The sequence below is a fragment of the Heloderma suspectum genome, chromosome 6 (genome assembly GCF_057233095.1).
Source record: "Heloderma suspectum isolate Gila_16-S chromosome 6, 16-S_ref, whole genome shotgun sequence".
Classification (NCBI taxonomy): Eukaryota; Metazoa; Chordata; class Lepidosauria; order Squamata; family Helodermatidae; genus Heloderma; species Heloderma suspectum.
The window spans coordinates 4712689-4728934 of NC_139463.1; the positions used below are offsets into that span (position 1 = coordinate 4712689).

Consider the following 16246-nt stretch of genomic DNA (forward strand, 5'->3'; position numbering starts at 1 on the left):
AGGTCCACATAATCAAAGCTGGACTATGGTTTTCCCAGTAGCAACGTATGGCTGTGAGAGCTGGACTATATGGAAAGCTGAGCTCCAAAGGATGGGTGCTTTCAAACTGTGGTGCTGGAGAAGACTCTTACAAGTCCCCTGGACTGCAAGGAGGTCAAATCAGTCCATCCTAAAGGAAATCAACCCTGACTGCTCATTGGAAGGACAGATACTGAAGCTGAAGCTCAAATATTTTGGCCACCTAATGCGAAGAGAAAAGTCACTGGAAAAGACCCTGATGCTGGGAAAGGTTGAAGGCAACAAGAGAAGGGGACGGCAGAGGATGAGATGGCTAGGTAGCATCACCGATGCAATGAATATGGACTTGAGCACACTCCGGGAGAGAGTGCAGGACAGGAAGGCCTGGCATACTATGGTCCATGGGGTCACGAAGAGTCAGACACGACTGAGCAACAACAAATTTGTGGCAAATGCATATGCGAACTGGCTTTGAAAAGAGATCATTATCAAAATGCCCACTATGAGGTGAGAAGGTGTGCAGCGTAGCTGTGCTCACCTTTGCATACCCACATTCATAAACTGTGTTTTAGGGCACAATCCTATGCATGTTTAGAGAGAAAGAAGTCCTACAACTCCCAGCATGCTGCCTTTATTGATTGTTTCCAGGAATAACAAGCATGGCAGTTTTGCCCCTTATGGCAAGGACGGGGAAAGCAAAACATGCATAGGACTGCAACCTAATATGATTTTAGACGACAGTAATAGAACCATTGGCGAAGAGAAAACTCCCTGGAAAAGACCCTGATGCTGGGAAAGACTGAAGGCAAAAGGAGAAGGGGACGGCAGAGGATGAGATGGCTAGATAGCATCACCGATGCAATGAAGATGAACTTGAGCACACTCCGGGAGAGAGCGCAGGACAGGAAGGCCTGGCGTGCTATGGTCCATGGGGTCACGAAGAGTCGGACACGACTGAACGACTGAACAATAGAACCATAGTTTCAAGTGTTATTTACCCCTCAGTCACTTTTAACTTAGCATTCCATGAGTACAGGCAGGAATCCTATGCATGTTTAGACAGAAAAAATACCTGGCTAGGGGATGCTGGGGGTTGTAGGACTTTTATCTGTCTAAACATGCATAGGACTGCACCCACAGTTGATATTGTGGGGGTATCTCTGCAATTTCCTGATGAAATAATGCCATGAAACTGTCAGGGTTGGATTGGAGCCCATAGAACCCCACAGCAGTTCTGATTCTGAGAAAGAGATAGAAACCATGGGAGAAGAACCTGCGTGCTGTTCAGGTGTCGCCGGAGGGAGAGCCCCTCCCTGCTCACATTCCTGAGAGTGGTAGTGACCCTGGCAGGCAGGGGGAGGGACAACTGGAGCTTCAGGACACTAGGCGCCGATGCAGGGACAAGTGGGAGATGGAGGGCGCTGAGAGGTGGCGCTCAGCCCACTTGGCGTGACGTCAACAGCTGTGCCCCGATGCCCCATGGGAAAGGGGTGGACTTTCACCTCCTAACCCTTAAGCTCAGAGGTTTCCCGCCTTTACCCTCCAAACGGAGATCAACTGATTCACTAAGGCTAGAAACCCCTAGTAGGCAGCTCTCTTAAGTTTCCCTCATTAGGCTCATGCAATTAGCATCTGTAAGCATCATTAGGTTGAATGGAAATAAAGCCTTGGAAAAGAGCCCTATCATCTGCGTGTTGATTCTGGCTACTTGAGGATTTCAGAGGGCAGCAAGGGCACTCCTGACAGCAACTCAAAAGTCTACTTTCTCATTACTGGAAATTGTTCTGAAAAGTAGGGGTGTGCACTGCCTCAGTACGAAGCCCGAATAACGAGGCAAAGCAGGCTGATTCAGAGGTGCCTCATCATGATACGAAGCAGATCAGACCTGCACTGAGGTACCCCAAAGCGCCTCATCCTCCTTGTATATTTGGAGGTCTTATGCCTTCTGAGCAGCCTAGACAAGCTGTCTCCAAAATTATCAACTTCTGAAAGATCACATGGAGGGGGGGGAGGGGGGAGGCGAGAGGATGCGGAGGCACCAAATGTATCAATTTGAAACACATCTGGCCACCGGGAGAGGTGGGGGAAGGGGAGGGGAGAGGGAGGAGGAGGGGGGAGGGAGCTTTGCTGTGACTCATACTCCATTTGTTCATTGTGAGAGAGGTGGTATTACTGGAGAGGAGAGGACTGTCTGAACGTTATTTGCCTAGAGCAGTGGCTCCAAAGTGGGTGCACACACTCCAGAGGGGGTGCAAGATGATCCATTGGGGTGCACGAGCTGCCTGATAATTGAGCAGCCTCCCTCTATCCTGACTAGCTGCCATTGTGTGCAATGATGGTGGTGGCAGTGGCAGCGGCAGGAGCAGGATGGGACGGGAGCTGAGAGGGAAGCTCCAAAGCATTCTCTGCTCCAGTCCTAGCCACTGGGAGCAACTGGCCCAGTCTCTGCCGGGCATGGCAGAGGAAGCCTTAACCCTTCCCATTCTCCTTTGGCAGAATGAAGCCAAGAAGAAAGCACGTGCTAGGGGGACTGGGTAAAACGAGGATCCATAAAATCAAAAAGGGATCCTCATGATTTCATATAATTTTTAAAGGGGAGACACCCAGACCACCATCCAATCACAGAGCACATCTGCCTCCACGGACTGGACCAGAAAAATCACAGATCCGCCACTCGTGGGTGCAGCCACGGCACAAAATCAGGGGAAATGGCTCCCCCCATTCCCCGGAACAAGAGGGCTGCCAGCACACGTCCAGTGGGCCTAGGAGCTGGTGGCGGCAGCGGCGGCAGCCCACCGTCATTGGCAGGAGTCAGCCTCCAGCTGAGCGCCCTCTTCTTCTTCCAGGGAAGAGCGAGAGCACAGTGGGAGGGCGACACCTGCCTCCACCAGCTGACTCAAGCCTTCACAGGCTCCTTGCAAACAAGGTGCCTGTAAAGGCTTGAGCGGAAGCAGGAGTCAGCCTCCGACTGGGTGCCCCCCTCCTCCCCAGGAAGGGAGAGAGCGCAGGATGGCGACTGCTGCTCTTGTTCCCGTTGGTGGGTGGGTCTCCACAGGCAGCGCTTTCCCCAGCAGCGTTTTCCCCATCAGTGCCTTCCCCAGCAGCACCGGCAGCAGCAGCAGCTCCCTCCCCAGGAACAAGGGCCCAGGTAAGGAGCTGGGGGCTGGGCAGCACGTTGCAGGGGGGAAACGGGATTTGGATGACTGAATCCCACTTCATCTTTGTAGGCCGAGGTGGGTCGGGGGCCCCCACATCAGCCCGAGCCAAATCAGGCCCGCTTTGGAAGCCCTGAAGCAGCTTCTGAGTCGGATCAGGGTGTGTGTGTCCATGCTCAGCCCTACTGAAAAGCATCTCTTGTGTGGGTTGACTTGAAATGTGAATAAAATACTTGTTGCATCCTAGAGGTGGCACAGACTTAAAAAAAAAAAGAAAAAAAGCTTCAGGCAGAACGACAAAATTGAAGAGTGACGCTTGATCACCTTCAGCACATGTTTGCCTAATATGATTTGAAATACTATATAGAAAAATAATCCTCTCTAGGCAATGATTTGAAGCTGTTCCCTTCGCTAACAGCCTGTAGCTGGATTAAGATAGTCTCCTCATGAAATCTGGGGAAAATGGTGTTTTGGGTTTCTGAACACAACCTTTGGGATGATCATTAACAACAGGCTGTCAAGGTGCCTTTGAACTAATCTGAATATGAGCCTGCTCATCTTGGCTGTGTGAATGGGAGTGAGGGAGGGGGAGCGCAAAAAATCACCCATTTGTTTTCAGATCAAAACACCACCAACCACCACTACCACACACACAGCCACAACCAGGCAGGGTAGAGAAGTCGTGAAAGACCCTTTGGGTCGGAAATAGCCTGTCTACTATTATCCATGTTATCAATGCTTATTATTTATTTAGAAGACTGACATCCCATCTTTTGACTGGATGATCCTCAGGGTGGCTTACAAGACATCATAATGATATATACATGCACACCCAAAGCATACAACATAGCAGCCCATAGCAACAGTGCAATTAAATAATTTTAGACTCTGGGCTTCATGGAGAGTTGGGGTGTGTGTGTGAGTGTATTGCAATGTGTTGTCTGTGGGGCTACCTTTGGAGGCTGTCAGAAATTCTGTTGGTCAAAAATAAATGTTAGACGGTTGACCAGGAATGGTCAAATGGAATGCATCATGCCAGGTCTTGGGCAGCTTCACTGGTAGTTATTAGTCCCCTGCAATTTGGCCCTTGGCTGAAAGAGGTTCTGCTGTTTTATGGGAACCGCCACTTGTGTTCTGAGTTGTGGGGGATTCAAAAGAAACAGGAAAGGAACAAGATGAGCCTCTTTCATGCTAGTGATAATTAAACTATCAAAGCTGGCCCAGAAAACGCCTTCCATAGCAAACCAGAGAGCAGAATAAAGACAGTGACCCAGTTTGCACTATCACTGCAACGCACTGTGGTTTACTTAAGCCATGGTGGGTTGCGGTGTGTACCGTACAGCTCTGGAATATTCAAACTGTGACCATGGCTTGTCATGTCATGCAAACCCAGTGGGGGTGGGTTGTTGGCATGGTTAACAAACCACCCACAACCCTAAAACAACCCATGAATAATCAAAATTGCTGCCCACACCCACAGTGGCTTAGTGTGATGTGTGAACTGGCCCATTGACTTTGAAGGGCATCATTATCATCACAACAGGTTGCAACCACCTAGTTTTCCTGCTTCTGTATTGGTGTCTCTATTATCAGGCTGGGGCAGGAGGTAGATAATTGACTGTTTCCTTTCCAGCAATATCAATCCATGCTTTTAAGTGATGGGTAGCCCAATACACAAACCAATTACACTGCAGTTATAGAATTTGCTAGTTCCATTGATTCAGTGGGACTAAATCCACCCAAATGGAATTATTGTCTTAACCACGTTACAAATCAGGCTGCAAAATTGCTTGTGCTCACCAGAAACCTGGCTCTTTCCATGGTGCAGAGGATTGGTAACTTTTCAGTCTTAACAAGAAGACCTTGTCTTATTGACTGGTCATGCTGGACATAAAAGAATTTTAAAAAACTGGCCACCAACTTAGATGGCTTTAAAGGGAAATTAGATAAATTCAGGGAAAATAATGGCTACCTCCAAAATGTACCTTCATGAATTCTTTTTCTGAAATATGTGCTTGCATCCGTCTTTACTGAGCTTCCTGGCCAAACATTTAGCATAAGAAGCTAAATTATTATGCTTATGTTTCTTTCATTATCTTTTCAATGTTGTTCTTTGTAGTTCCCTTTTATTGTTGTTTATATTGGTATTTTACTGTCTTTATGTTTTTGTTTGTAATTTTTTAAAACTGTTTTAATGTATTTTACTGCTGTAAGCTACCTTGGGAGGGCTTCTGCCCTGAAAGGCGGCCAAGAAATATTTTTTGAAAATAAATAAAATGCGATGTAAACATTACGATTTTAGTTTTAATATTATAGTTGTGCCTAGGGCCTTCTTTCCTCTTTGCCCACCCACACCACTGCTTGGCAAATAGATCAGTGAGCCTGAATATGGTTGTCCTTTCATAACAGGTTTTGATGAAGGTTTCACCAGATACCAAAATAATTTCCAGCATTGTGACAGAAGATTAAATGTTTTTAAAATCACTTTTGGAGGTCCTGGTACCTGCATTTTGTCCCTGTTCTGTCACAGTCACCACGACCATGTTATGCCAGTGGTATCTGGTTCAGGAGGGAAAACCCCACTGTTCAGCATTCTTGAGGAAAATGTGCAGCTGCCTTAAACTGAGTCAGGCTATTGGTAGACCTAGCCCAATACCTGCAGTTCTTCAAGGCCTCAGGCAGAAAGAGGAGTCTTTTCCAGGGCCCTTATTTGCGATCCTTTAACAGTGGAGATGCCAGAGAGTGAACCTGGGGCCATCTGCATCCTCTAGCACAGAACTATGGCTCTCCCCACCCCATTTTATCAAGTATTCACTTGGTGGCATATGTGCAAAATGTTTCGACTTTTTGATATGGGTGAGGGTCTCCATAACTGGCCAAACTAGATCTGACATTACATGTGGTTTTGCATCTTGTGCAGGTTTTCTAAAATGCAAATTGGGTCAGCTGGGGGAGGGGTGGATAATTAACGAATTCAGAGCAGGCATAGAGAGGGAATTTAACCTCTTTCTCTCCTGCTGGGGTCCTGCTGTAGTCCTGATCCCATTTGCAGTGAGAGGAAAAAACCCATAAATGTCAAAGGGCAATTCACTCCCAGTGTCAATGCTGCTTCAGAAGAGGGATCTTCTTCTCAGGACCACAACAGGGGAGAAAAGTGTTAAATTCCCTCTTTGTGCCTGCTCTGATCCCATTAATTATCACCCCCTTCCCCATCTGATATAATTTGCATTTTTAAAAATCTGGATATAAACTGTTAGAGGCATGTAATGTCACTTCTAATCTGGCTCTAAGCCAGCTCTGGTCCAAAAATTTTATTTGGACTAGACTAGGCTCTGGCTGTTACCCAGAATTCACATAGTGCTTACATTTTCTGATGTGAGCCTGGCCTGATGCCCATAAGTGGTTTCTCAAAGGGGGCATTTCACTCACATTTTACTATTCACCACCAAGCAGCGCAGTAGGACATCTCCAGTTCCCTGAGCAGTTTAAGACTCGATTAGAAGCAGCACAGTTAACCTTGTCTGTGAATCACACACATCATTTTGGGAGATCTATGGCTGGACTGCTGTGTCTGTCTCTTTATAAAGACACTGAATAGATGTTGTCAAATGAAGTAATCATAACCTCCTTGCCAAAGACACTGAGGACAAATGGAAAAAGCAAATGCAGCATGAACAACAGTGCACAATGCATACCATTAGAACAGTGCTACCCACATCTTCTCTGTTATAAAGAGAGCCACCTTGAATGGCATGTTTGGTGGAAAGATGAGACATTTAAAAAAGAAATGAATGAATAAGGTGTCCAGATTTATTACAAACCAGGATAGCCTCCAGAGAGTTCTTTGTCTCAGAGCACATTTAAGAGCTGTCGTGTTTTCCGCCAGGAGTTACTATGCTTCTAGCAAGGAGCTCGTCTGTACCATTATGGTGACAAATCAGGAAATACCCTGGTGAGCCCTTTGGGATGTAAATAATGCTGCAAAAATCCCAACACTAGTTTATTCACTCCATCCTGTTAAAACTCAAAATAGTATTGGACCCCTGAAAGAGAGAAAGCAGCAGGAGTAGGTTACGGAGAAAATAAATGTTAGGACATCAGAATGACATCGCTGAATCAGAATCAGTTCAATCCAGTCAACAGTGAGAAACAAACAGCAACAGCAGGATGGTGCACCATTTAAACATATTTTACAATAAAACAATATTATATCAGCAATAAATCATATGGTCAGGCTGCCATATTTTGCACTAATTGGAGCTCCTAAGTCCCTTCAGTTGCAATAATCCAACAGGGAGATTACCAGAGCATGGATCACCCTGGCTGACTATCCCAGTTCAGAAATGGTTGCAACTGGCAAGCCGGCCAAAGCTGGTAAAAGATACCCTGTGTCACCAAGGCCACCAAGACCGTAAGTGACAAAGCTGGCTCTACCAGCACCTTGAAACTGCAAACCTGCTCTTTTTCAGAGCATAACCCCATCCAGAACGTGTTGAAAAATAAATTGTACATATGATTTATAGGTAGCTGATATTGCCCTCACAATGGCAGAACTAGAATACCAGGTATCAAGCCACTGGTATCTGTTTCCCTGGAAGATGGTGGCAGCAAATGTGTGGGGGCAGCTGTCTCTCCCAGTCCACCAGATGTTCCTGCTGTTGCTCAGGGCAGCGGGTATCCTCGCTTTTCAGTATCCTCAGGGACAGTGGCTGTTAGAAGCACGGAGGGCAATGGCATAAGGTCTTCTCCCCAGGGGCCCCGCTACTGGATGGCGGTGCTCTTCAGAACGCTTTTCCTAGTCCACAAGAACTTCTTGCTGTCATTCCGAACAGATGGTATTAGTGGCTCCCAGCTCTAAGACCACTCAGAGGCAAAGGACCACACTCACAGTAAGTTCCCTAAGAAGTAGTTCTCAACTTCTAAAATTAGACAGGTTGGATCCCCCCACCCCTGGAAAAGGCATACCCACTGTTGAAAGAAAGCTCTGTCTCTTAATCCTAGCTGCAGAAGTTCAAGTGATGGGAAAGTAGCTCCAGTTCTTTTAATGTTAAGTGGTTCAAGTGGGAGCCCTGTCACAGAAAAATCAGTTTTTACACTGAAGGCATCAACCTTGGCTTCATTAAAGACTTTGCATAGCTCTGAAAGGTTATAAATTCTTATCAGCTCCTTGATTAGGCAGTTCTACATCTAGAATCAGAAACCACCTAATCAGAAGTTGTGAAGTGATTTCTGTAGCTAAACCTCATCCTCCTACAGCATCCCTTCTCTGTTTAAGTCATGCTTCCTTTCCTTAAGTTTGAGTAAATCAGTCCAAGGAGGCATCAATGAAAGTCTCTCTAAGCTGTATGCTAGATCTAAATGCTAACACAAATGCACACTTCTGATTCAGTGTAGCTAAACATAATCCTTCTGGCACACTGGATGTCAGCTGTCTATTTTGATCAGTAAATGCAGTAGATATTGAAATAGTTTTGCATTGCTTGGACAATATGTGCTTTGGCTGAAGAATTCAATGAGTAACCAGTTTGCCATCTAGTGGTTGCAAAAAAGACACTTCACATGATGAGGAGGGGAGGAACCGCAGGAGACTTGAGACGGGTCAGTAGGATCCAGCACTGTGCTTTGCAAACATGGAATACTATCGGTACTGCATAAAGAATGCCCCACAGCTGCAGGAACAAAGCCACAGCCCATTACAGGTGATGGCAAAAGTGTGACCTTGCAGAAACAGCTGTCTCTGCTCCTGTAGGTACTAAGAACCACCCAATGGGGACAAGTCATAGTCTGAAGGCCCGTGATGCAGCAACTTTGCTGAAGTTAAGAAGGTCTGGGTCAGCCAGTGCCTGGAATGGAAGTAGAGAAAGCTAAATAGAGAAGACTTCAATGGTGAACTGAGAATAATATGTTAAAGCCCAACATGTGGAACCATAAGCCTGAATTTGGGTGAGAATTTAGTTCTAGTTCAGTTTATGAGAATTTTCAAAATTCTCAAATTCATATTCTGGACTGATTTTTTAAAAACTGAATTTGGGAGAAAGTGAAACTGACAGATTTGTCCATCCCTGTTCCAACTGTGTTGGGTTGTCCACATAAGTATGACCATGGAAACCATGTACACTTGTGCAAACAAGATGTCTTAACAGGGGCAGGGCAGGGTGGGTGAAATCCAGAGTGGTAGCCATGTTAGTTGTCGTAGCAAAAACAAGAGTCCTTTAGCATCTTAAAAACTAATACATTTATTATGGCATAAGCTTTCAGGGACTGGAGTCTACTCCATCAGATACAAGATTATCTTCAGTTGGCAGGTTGATAGAAACATGGGTGTAGAGGAAAAGGAAAGAACTGTTGTAAATAGTGGGGTCAAACAGCAACGGAATGAAAAAGTACAATCTGAGACTATGCAAAATTAACACAGTGACCATTCACAGAAGGAGCAAGTGGTGATAACGCAGACATCCATCAGGGCCCACAACCCAGAGACTGACGACCTTGTACTAGTGTAAGTGCTGGTTGAGGACTCTGATTGTAAAAGCAAGAGAAGAAAGCCCCACACACTCCAAATAGCACCTTCATCTGAAGTGGGGCAATCAATAAACTCATCAGCTGATCACAAGGGGAGATGATATATAATTTTACATCTGCTCCTACTGGCATAATGGCCATCTAAAAGTGTCAAGGAAGAAGGAGTCTATTTAAGCCCTTAGCTCCCCTCACCCTTTTTCTCTACGTAGGCTGACTACCCACTTGGGTTATCCCACTGGAACCTGATTAGGCTGCAGAGAGGCTGTGAAGCTAAATCCACCAATTTAGGGGCCAGACCCACATTCAGTCCTGCACTATATCTGTATTTACATTCACAGTGTTACATGATTGTTTGGAAACAGGAGGATTGTGCTTAGTTGCTGCATCAGATCAGGATTCCAGACCACCCAAATCCGGTTCAGCCACCATTCAGGAGCCCATGTGATAGCCCCACCTCAAATGGCCTTTTCTCCTGGATTCTTTAAAACTGACTTCTGCTGTATGGAATTCAGAGGCTATTTCAGAGTCCTTTGATAAGTGGCAGTTCCTATCATATCAAGGAATCTGCTTATAGAAAAGATGCCCCCATTTAGGAAGGGAACAAAGACACTGCAATCCAGGCACTGCCCAAGGATTTTTATTAACTCCGTAATTCTTCCAATACTTTATCTCCCCTCTATCAGAACAGAACAATGTCCTTTTTTCTATTAATCCTCTTTATTACAAAAGGAAAGTGCAGCCCTGAACAGAGACATGTAAGCACTGTAAATACTATTCAGAACATTTGCAGAAGTCTTTAAAATCCTTGCACATACTTCATGGAGGTGCTAAGGATTGCCATTCCATTCAGCTCCCGCAAACGACTGGTGTGCCTGCAAAGACCATAGCAAAACAGCAGGATGAAGTGAAGGATAATTGTCAGGGCAAGAGATGGATTTTTGCATCACTCACTTAGCAGAATTACAGGCAGCAGGTTTAGAAGGAACCTGCATGCAATAGCCAATAGATTTCCCAACAAACAAAATAGAAAAGCTATTATTCTTCCTCCTGACACAATCGAGTGACATTGCCATAGGCATAACATGGTGGAGGAAGAGAGAAGGTTGGATTGGCTGCACCAAACCTGTCATCGTATTCAAGAGGGTTCAAGGAAGACAGTTTGTACCTCCCTGTCAACTGCTCACAACACCCTAAGGCAGCCTATTTCACATGCTGAGAACTACTGCTATGGTTCATGTCCACAGTGCAGGACAATCCTGCTTTCACTGCAGATTGTCACATTGCTTTTCTGTTGTTCTAATCACATAAATCAAAACAGCAGCATGCCTCCCCCTCAACCTGCATTTGGCAAAAACTGACCTGCTTCAAAGAGGTGCAACTAGGCATGAGAACTGTGCATCGATACCTTGTCCATGCAGTCTGTGCTGGGGGGATGGGATGTGGCCATTATCAGACCAAACTCAAGTTAAATGTCCCACATCAGGAATAGTCAGGCTTAGAGCACAGACTTTGGGTTTATGCTACTTTGGGATGTTTTTCACTTATTTACATGATCGATTTTAAGCACAAATTTTGAATCTTTTTTGTGCAGGACTGTTTTCCCTGGGCAAGCCCCTTATATTCAGGTTCAGGAGCTTGGACAATAGGGAAAAAATCCCTCAGGATACTTATGGCTTCCTCATATAGGCCAAAGATGGAGAATCCAGCAGATCCTCTCACCGCCAGTATGTATAGGAATGCAGCCTCAGCTATTCTGCCCAAGACATTCCTGGATGGGTGAATCACAGACAGCCCTGACCATGGTGTCTTTTCAGTTGGAAAGAATTAAAGATGGTCACTTCGCTCCATTCACCCAGGATCCCAATAAAATGTGTTGGGTAGTTAGAAATCTGATTTACAAGCCCAGCCCAGGGAATGCTTTTTCTATGTTTGAAAGGACTGATGTGCATGAACCGAGGTGGTGGTGAAGGTGAGTTCTCCAGTGCATGCTCCCCACTTATCAAAGCCAAGTTGTGTGTGTTCACAGCTCACCACCTCCTGGCCCATCCCACTTTTCAAAAGGAATTGCAATAATCTCACCATTTCGCTGAGCTGTGAAAGAACATTCAAACAATCACCACACACACACACACACAGAAATAATTCACCACTTGATAGCTCTATCATCTCAGCTGTTCATATAAATCCAGGCAAAGTGGTTGAGGACAATCCTGGGTGAGCCCACTCCTACAGATACTTGCCTGGCATCAGCTGTGCAGAGCTTCCCCAGAGCAATGGCTGCATTCTCTTGCACAGAGGTCTTTTGGGCATCCCCACCACTGACTTTCAATAAAATCCTCACAACGTCAGTGTCTAGCAAATTTGTGGCTGTTCCAGGCACCTCAAGGCATCTCCCCAGGCAGAAAGCAGCATTTCCTGCTACCACCTCATTCTGTGAGCGCAAGAGCTTTAGCAATGTGTTACATTCTGGGGGGAAAGAAAAAAAGGCCAAAATGATGCCGAATCAAACATCAACGAAAGAGTGAAGGATATAACCAAAGCCCCAGCCCCCTCAATGCAAAACAACACAATGGCTGTTGGGAGTGACAAAAACAGAAGGAGTTGCACTAATCCTTCAGTGTGTGGATGGGGAGTGCGGAGAGAATGTACATTAAACTAGCAATAGAAAAGGAGTGACAGCCCCTTTTAAAAACTGACAAGAGCCAGCCTCCTGATACTGCCCCACCAGCACCCAGAGGAACTATTTTGCAAGCTGACACAGAGGGCTTGGTTGGTTGGAAAGCAGTTTAATGTTGGGATATGAGAGTTGTGCTGAAAATGATTCACAGCAGCAAAGGGACATCTGTGCTGAGCCTGGTGTAGCTTTTCACGGGGGAATCATGGAGCCAAAGCCAGGAGGGCTTCCTTCCAAGCACCTACTTCCATGAAGGGGAAATCAGATAAATCCAAGGGCTTTACACTTGCCTGAGGGTCACCATCTATATTCTGAAACTTCTGCTAAAATGCTCAAGAAACAACACTGCCCATCCCTCAACCACAAAAGATGTCATGGCTAGCAAGAGTTACACACTAACAATCTAAAAGTCTAAAAATGTTCCAAACTGGCCTCCATTTTACCTTGCAGATTAAAAACTTCAGAGAAAGCGTGGTCTCAGCATCCCTCATTCTAGGCCCATGGGCACTACATGTCCTAACCAAGCTGGAACTGAGAGGCTCCTTCATTGACTCAGGGGTCAATATAAGTCTTCTGAGGGTGGGACTGTTCTTTTTACTGACTACATGTCCACTCAGCAAAACGTTTGCACAAACCTACATTTGCCATGGTAATGCAGAGGGGCATTAAGAACTGAGGAGATTGCCTGAGCCTACCCAAACCTCTTCGATGGATGTCCCATCACATTACCATGGGAAACATGAGTTTGTGCAGATGTTTTGCTGAGGGGACATGTAGTAAATAAATAATCCCACCAATTCTCCACAGAAAATCCCAGTCCCCTAAGGCCATTCCCTGCCCCCCACCCCAGCTTATTTACATCCACCTGGGGGAAAGTACTCCCCTACAAATGCCACCCAGTATCCACTGTAGCATTATGAGACAAAACACAGGGCAGGAAACCTTGTGTTTCTAATGTATAAATCCTCCCTAAACCTGCCTACCATTCCCGAGGAAGTGCACATCCCTTCTTTTCTGATCCTCAGGCTGTCACCTTAGGAAGATCATGAGATGCTGTCTTCTCTTCCAAGACCAAGTTGTTATGTGTACAAAGCTATTTTCTTAATGTAAAACAGGCACAACGGTACCCACTTATTGTCCGTGCACATTAAGGATGTCTAGAAGCCAAGTTAGGTAGGCACAAAGGCTGTACAGTCCTGTCAATATGCCTGAATTCTCCAAGGCATAAGACGGGATTAACACTCCTGCTTCATCCTGAAGACAACGAAGGTGCCTGAATGTGGTGCTTGCCCCAAATTAACTCTGCAGAAAGGAGTCGCACTTACTTTTATCCCACTTCACAATCTGCTCGAGTGCCCGTCGGCTGCTTTTGGCACAAGCAGCAAGGGCCTTCACTGCGTAGCCAGTTGTGGTTTGTCCACTGCCCTATATTGGATTCAGAAACAGGCATCTATAAAATGTACACTTATTTATTTATTTAGCTGAAGCTCTCTTCCCAGGGGAAAAGGCCACAGTGCCAGGGAGTTGTTTATGAATGCTTTACAACAAGCCATCAATTCACGAGGTATCTAGGCATGCTGAGATTTTTAATTTTCTTCCCTCTTTAAATATAACATACTATAGCCCAGGCAAAGCCTTGGAATGGGATTCAAAATCTAGCACTACCACCAAACATGTGACCTTTAATAGGGATAGAGGCACCCCCAAGAATAAATCTGCAGTTCTAACAATCCTTTTAAAGGGGCATTTCCATACATGAATTGCTGATAAGGAAATAAATCCATCAGAGGGCTGGCTTTGGTGCATGCTAAATGGAAAGGATAAAAGGTATTTCAGCTTTCATGGATATCCTGACCATTTTCACTAGGCTATAACATTACTGAGAAGTAAAGAGCTAATTTACACAGAGTCCTCTAACACTCTGGAAATTCTTTTCTTTCCTCTTTGCTCCTGAGAAATTTAAAAGCTTCAGACTTTTCATTAATGCTGAAGAGCTGCAGCCTATGCCACTCAGAAACGTGCATGGATGTGGCTGGAATCATGGGAAAACTGGGAACTGACTTCATTGCTGACATGCTAGATATCAAAGCATGGTCTTGAATTGCTCTACTTTCAGTTCTTTAAATGGCTGGAGATTGGAAAGGCTTGTTGCTTGGGGCATATCTACACTATGAATTAGACCAGTTTCAACCATACTTTGTCTGACCCGGTTCCCCCAAAAGGTCACCTGTAAAGGGGGTGAGGGACCTTGACTTCCTCACTCAACGAAAAGTTCTAGGAATCTTTGGGAGTGGGTAGCAATGACAGTACTATTGTGGATGGATGTACTGCTGCTCCTCACCCAGGCTGCCTCTACTAGCTTTAAAGAGCTGAGCATATCCAGGATACTGTTGCTGTGTTCCTTCCTTCTGTTGGAAAGAGCACTACAGCACTGGTGGAGGAGACAGCACGCCAGCAGTGTGAGGTGGTTAGCAGTAGCACAGGCAGCTCAGAAATCCCTGTGGAAGTATTTGTAAAGCTGTAATATATGCTGGGACGGGGTGGGGAAACTTTCAGCTGAGGGGCTGCATTCTCTCATGTGCATCCTTCTGGAAGCTGCATGCCAGTGGCAGGTGGGGCCAATGCCAAATGTGGGCAGGGTCAAAGCTGCATACGCAGCTCAGTATGCCGTACATACATATGCATACCCACACCTGTGTGTGGAGAAAGGGAGCCCAACTGCTCAGTGGGAACAGCTGAGAAGCAGAGAAAGTGGGGCTGCAGGAGCAGGGGCTTGACAAAATGCTGGCAGGGTGCATCTGCCCTCAGGCTGGAGGTTCCTCACCCCTATGCTAGAGGAAGGCTTGGCCCATTGCTGAGTGGCAGAACATATGCTCTGCAAGCAGCAGGCTCCAGCTTCAGGCCCCGGCATTTCCAGCTAAAAGGATCTCAGGTAGCAAGTAGCAAGAAAAACTTTGGAAAGCCACTGCCAGTCTGAGTAGACAATACTAAGGCGGGGGGGGGGGGTGTCATCCAGAGGGATGCTGCAACAAAAACAACAAAGAATACTGGGCTGGATGCATCAATGCGCAGCTTAATTTACCTTAATTTAGTCAACACTTCCAGGGAAGAAGGAACAAGGCAATCTATAAGCAATTCAAGTTCCTGCATAAGCAGAGAAGGCTAAGTGTGCATTGGCACTTAATGCAGTTTGTTTCTGATCTGGTATAAGACAGATTCATATGTTCATGCATTCTACAGAGACATTTCAAAGATATTGGAATAAAAACAATCACTCTGTAGGTAAAATTAAAAAAATGAATTGGCCAATTACCTTCAGAAATCGGATCATTCTTTTCACCACACCTTGTTTCACTGCTGCTTCCAGTGCCACCTGACTTGTTGGCAGGACATGACTTAAAAGTCCAACTGCCTGCTAAATGGAAAGAAAATGGGGAGAGGGGCGAGAAAAGCTAATTGCACTTTAGTGAAAAGAAGTTATCATATTTGTTTACTTCATAGCCCTTTGCTTGAGCTGACTGAGCTCTTCGCTTTTATATGTTGCTGGTTATAGCAAAGACAGAAAATAAAATGGCAAAAGCATACTATTAATGATACAGAAAGGCAGCTCATTATGGCTGTACAATAGTTGCTTTTTATTAACCAGAGACAGAGTGCAGCCTGACCTCTGGTGGCTGAGAATACAGGATGGTAATGCCTAAACTTATTTATGTTTAATATTTACAAATCATCTTTCCACTTTAGTGAGTTACCAGGTGACTCATATATAAACACACTAAGCCACATCCAGAAGGCAAAAACAAACTTAAGAAAACATGGCGATCAGGTCTGGAGCACTGGCAGTCACCGCAAGTACACAGCACAGAAGAACAGGCGA

General features: G+C 45.5%; 1 protein-coding gene across 1 annotated transcript in view; it reads right to left on the reverse strand.

Moving 5' to 3' along the window:
• Positions 1–9387: 9387 nt before the first annotated feature.
• Positions 9388–16246, reverse strand: part of TTC12 (tetratricopeptide repeat domain 12) — a 49760-nt gene continuing 42901 nt past the window's right edge. Inside the window, exons 19-22 of the mRNA XM_084807203.1 lie at positions 15683–15784; positions 13695–13794; positions 11936–12161; positions 9388–10567 (exon numbers count right to left, since the gene is read on the reverse strand). Coding sequence (XP_084663329.1) covers positions 10492–10567; positions 11936–12161; positions 13695–13794; positions 15683–15784 — 504 coding nt within the window. The 3' untranslated portion in view covers positions 9388–10491. The remainder of the gene's footprint in view (positions 10568–11935; positions 12162–13694; positions 13795–15682; positions 15785–16246) is intronic.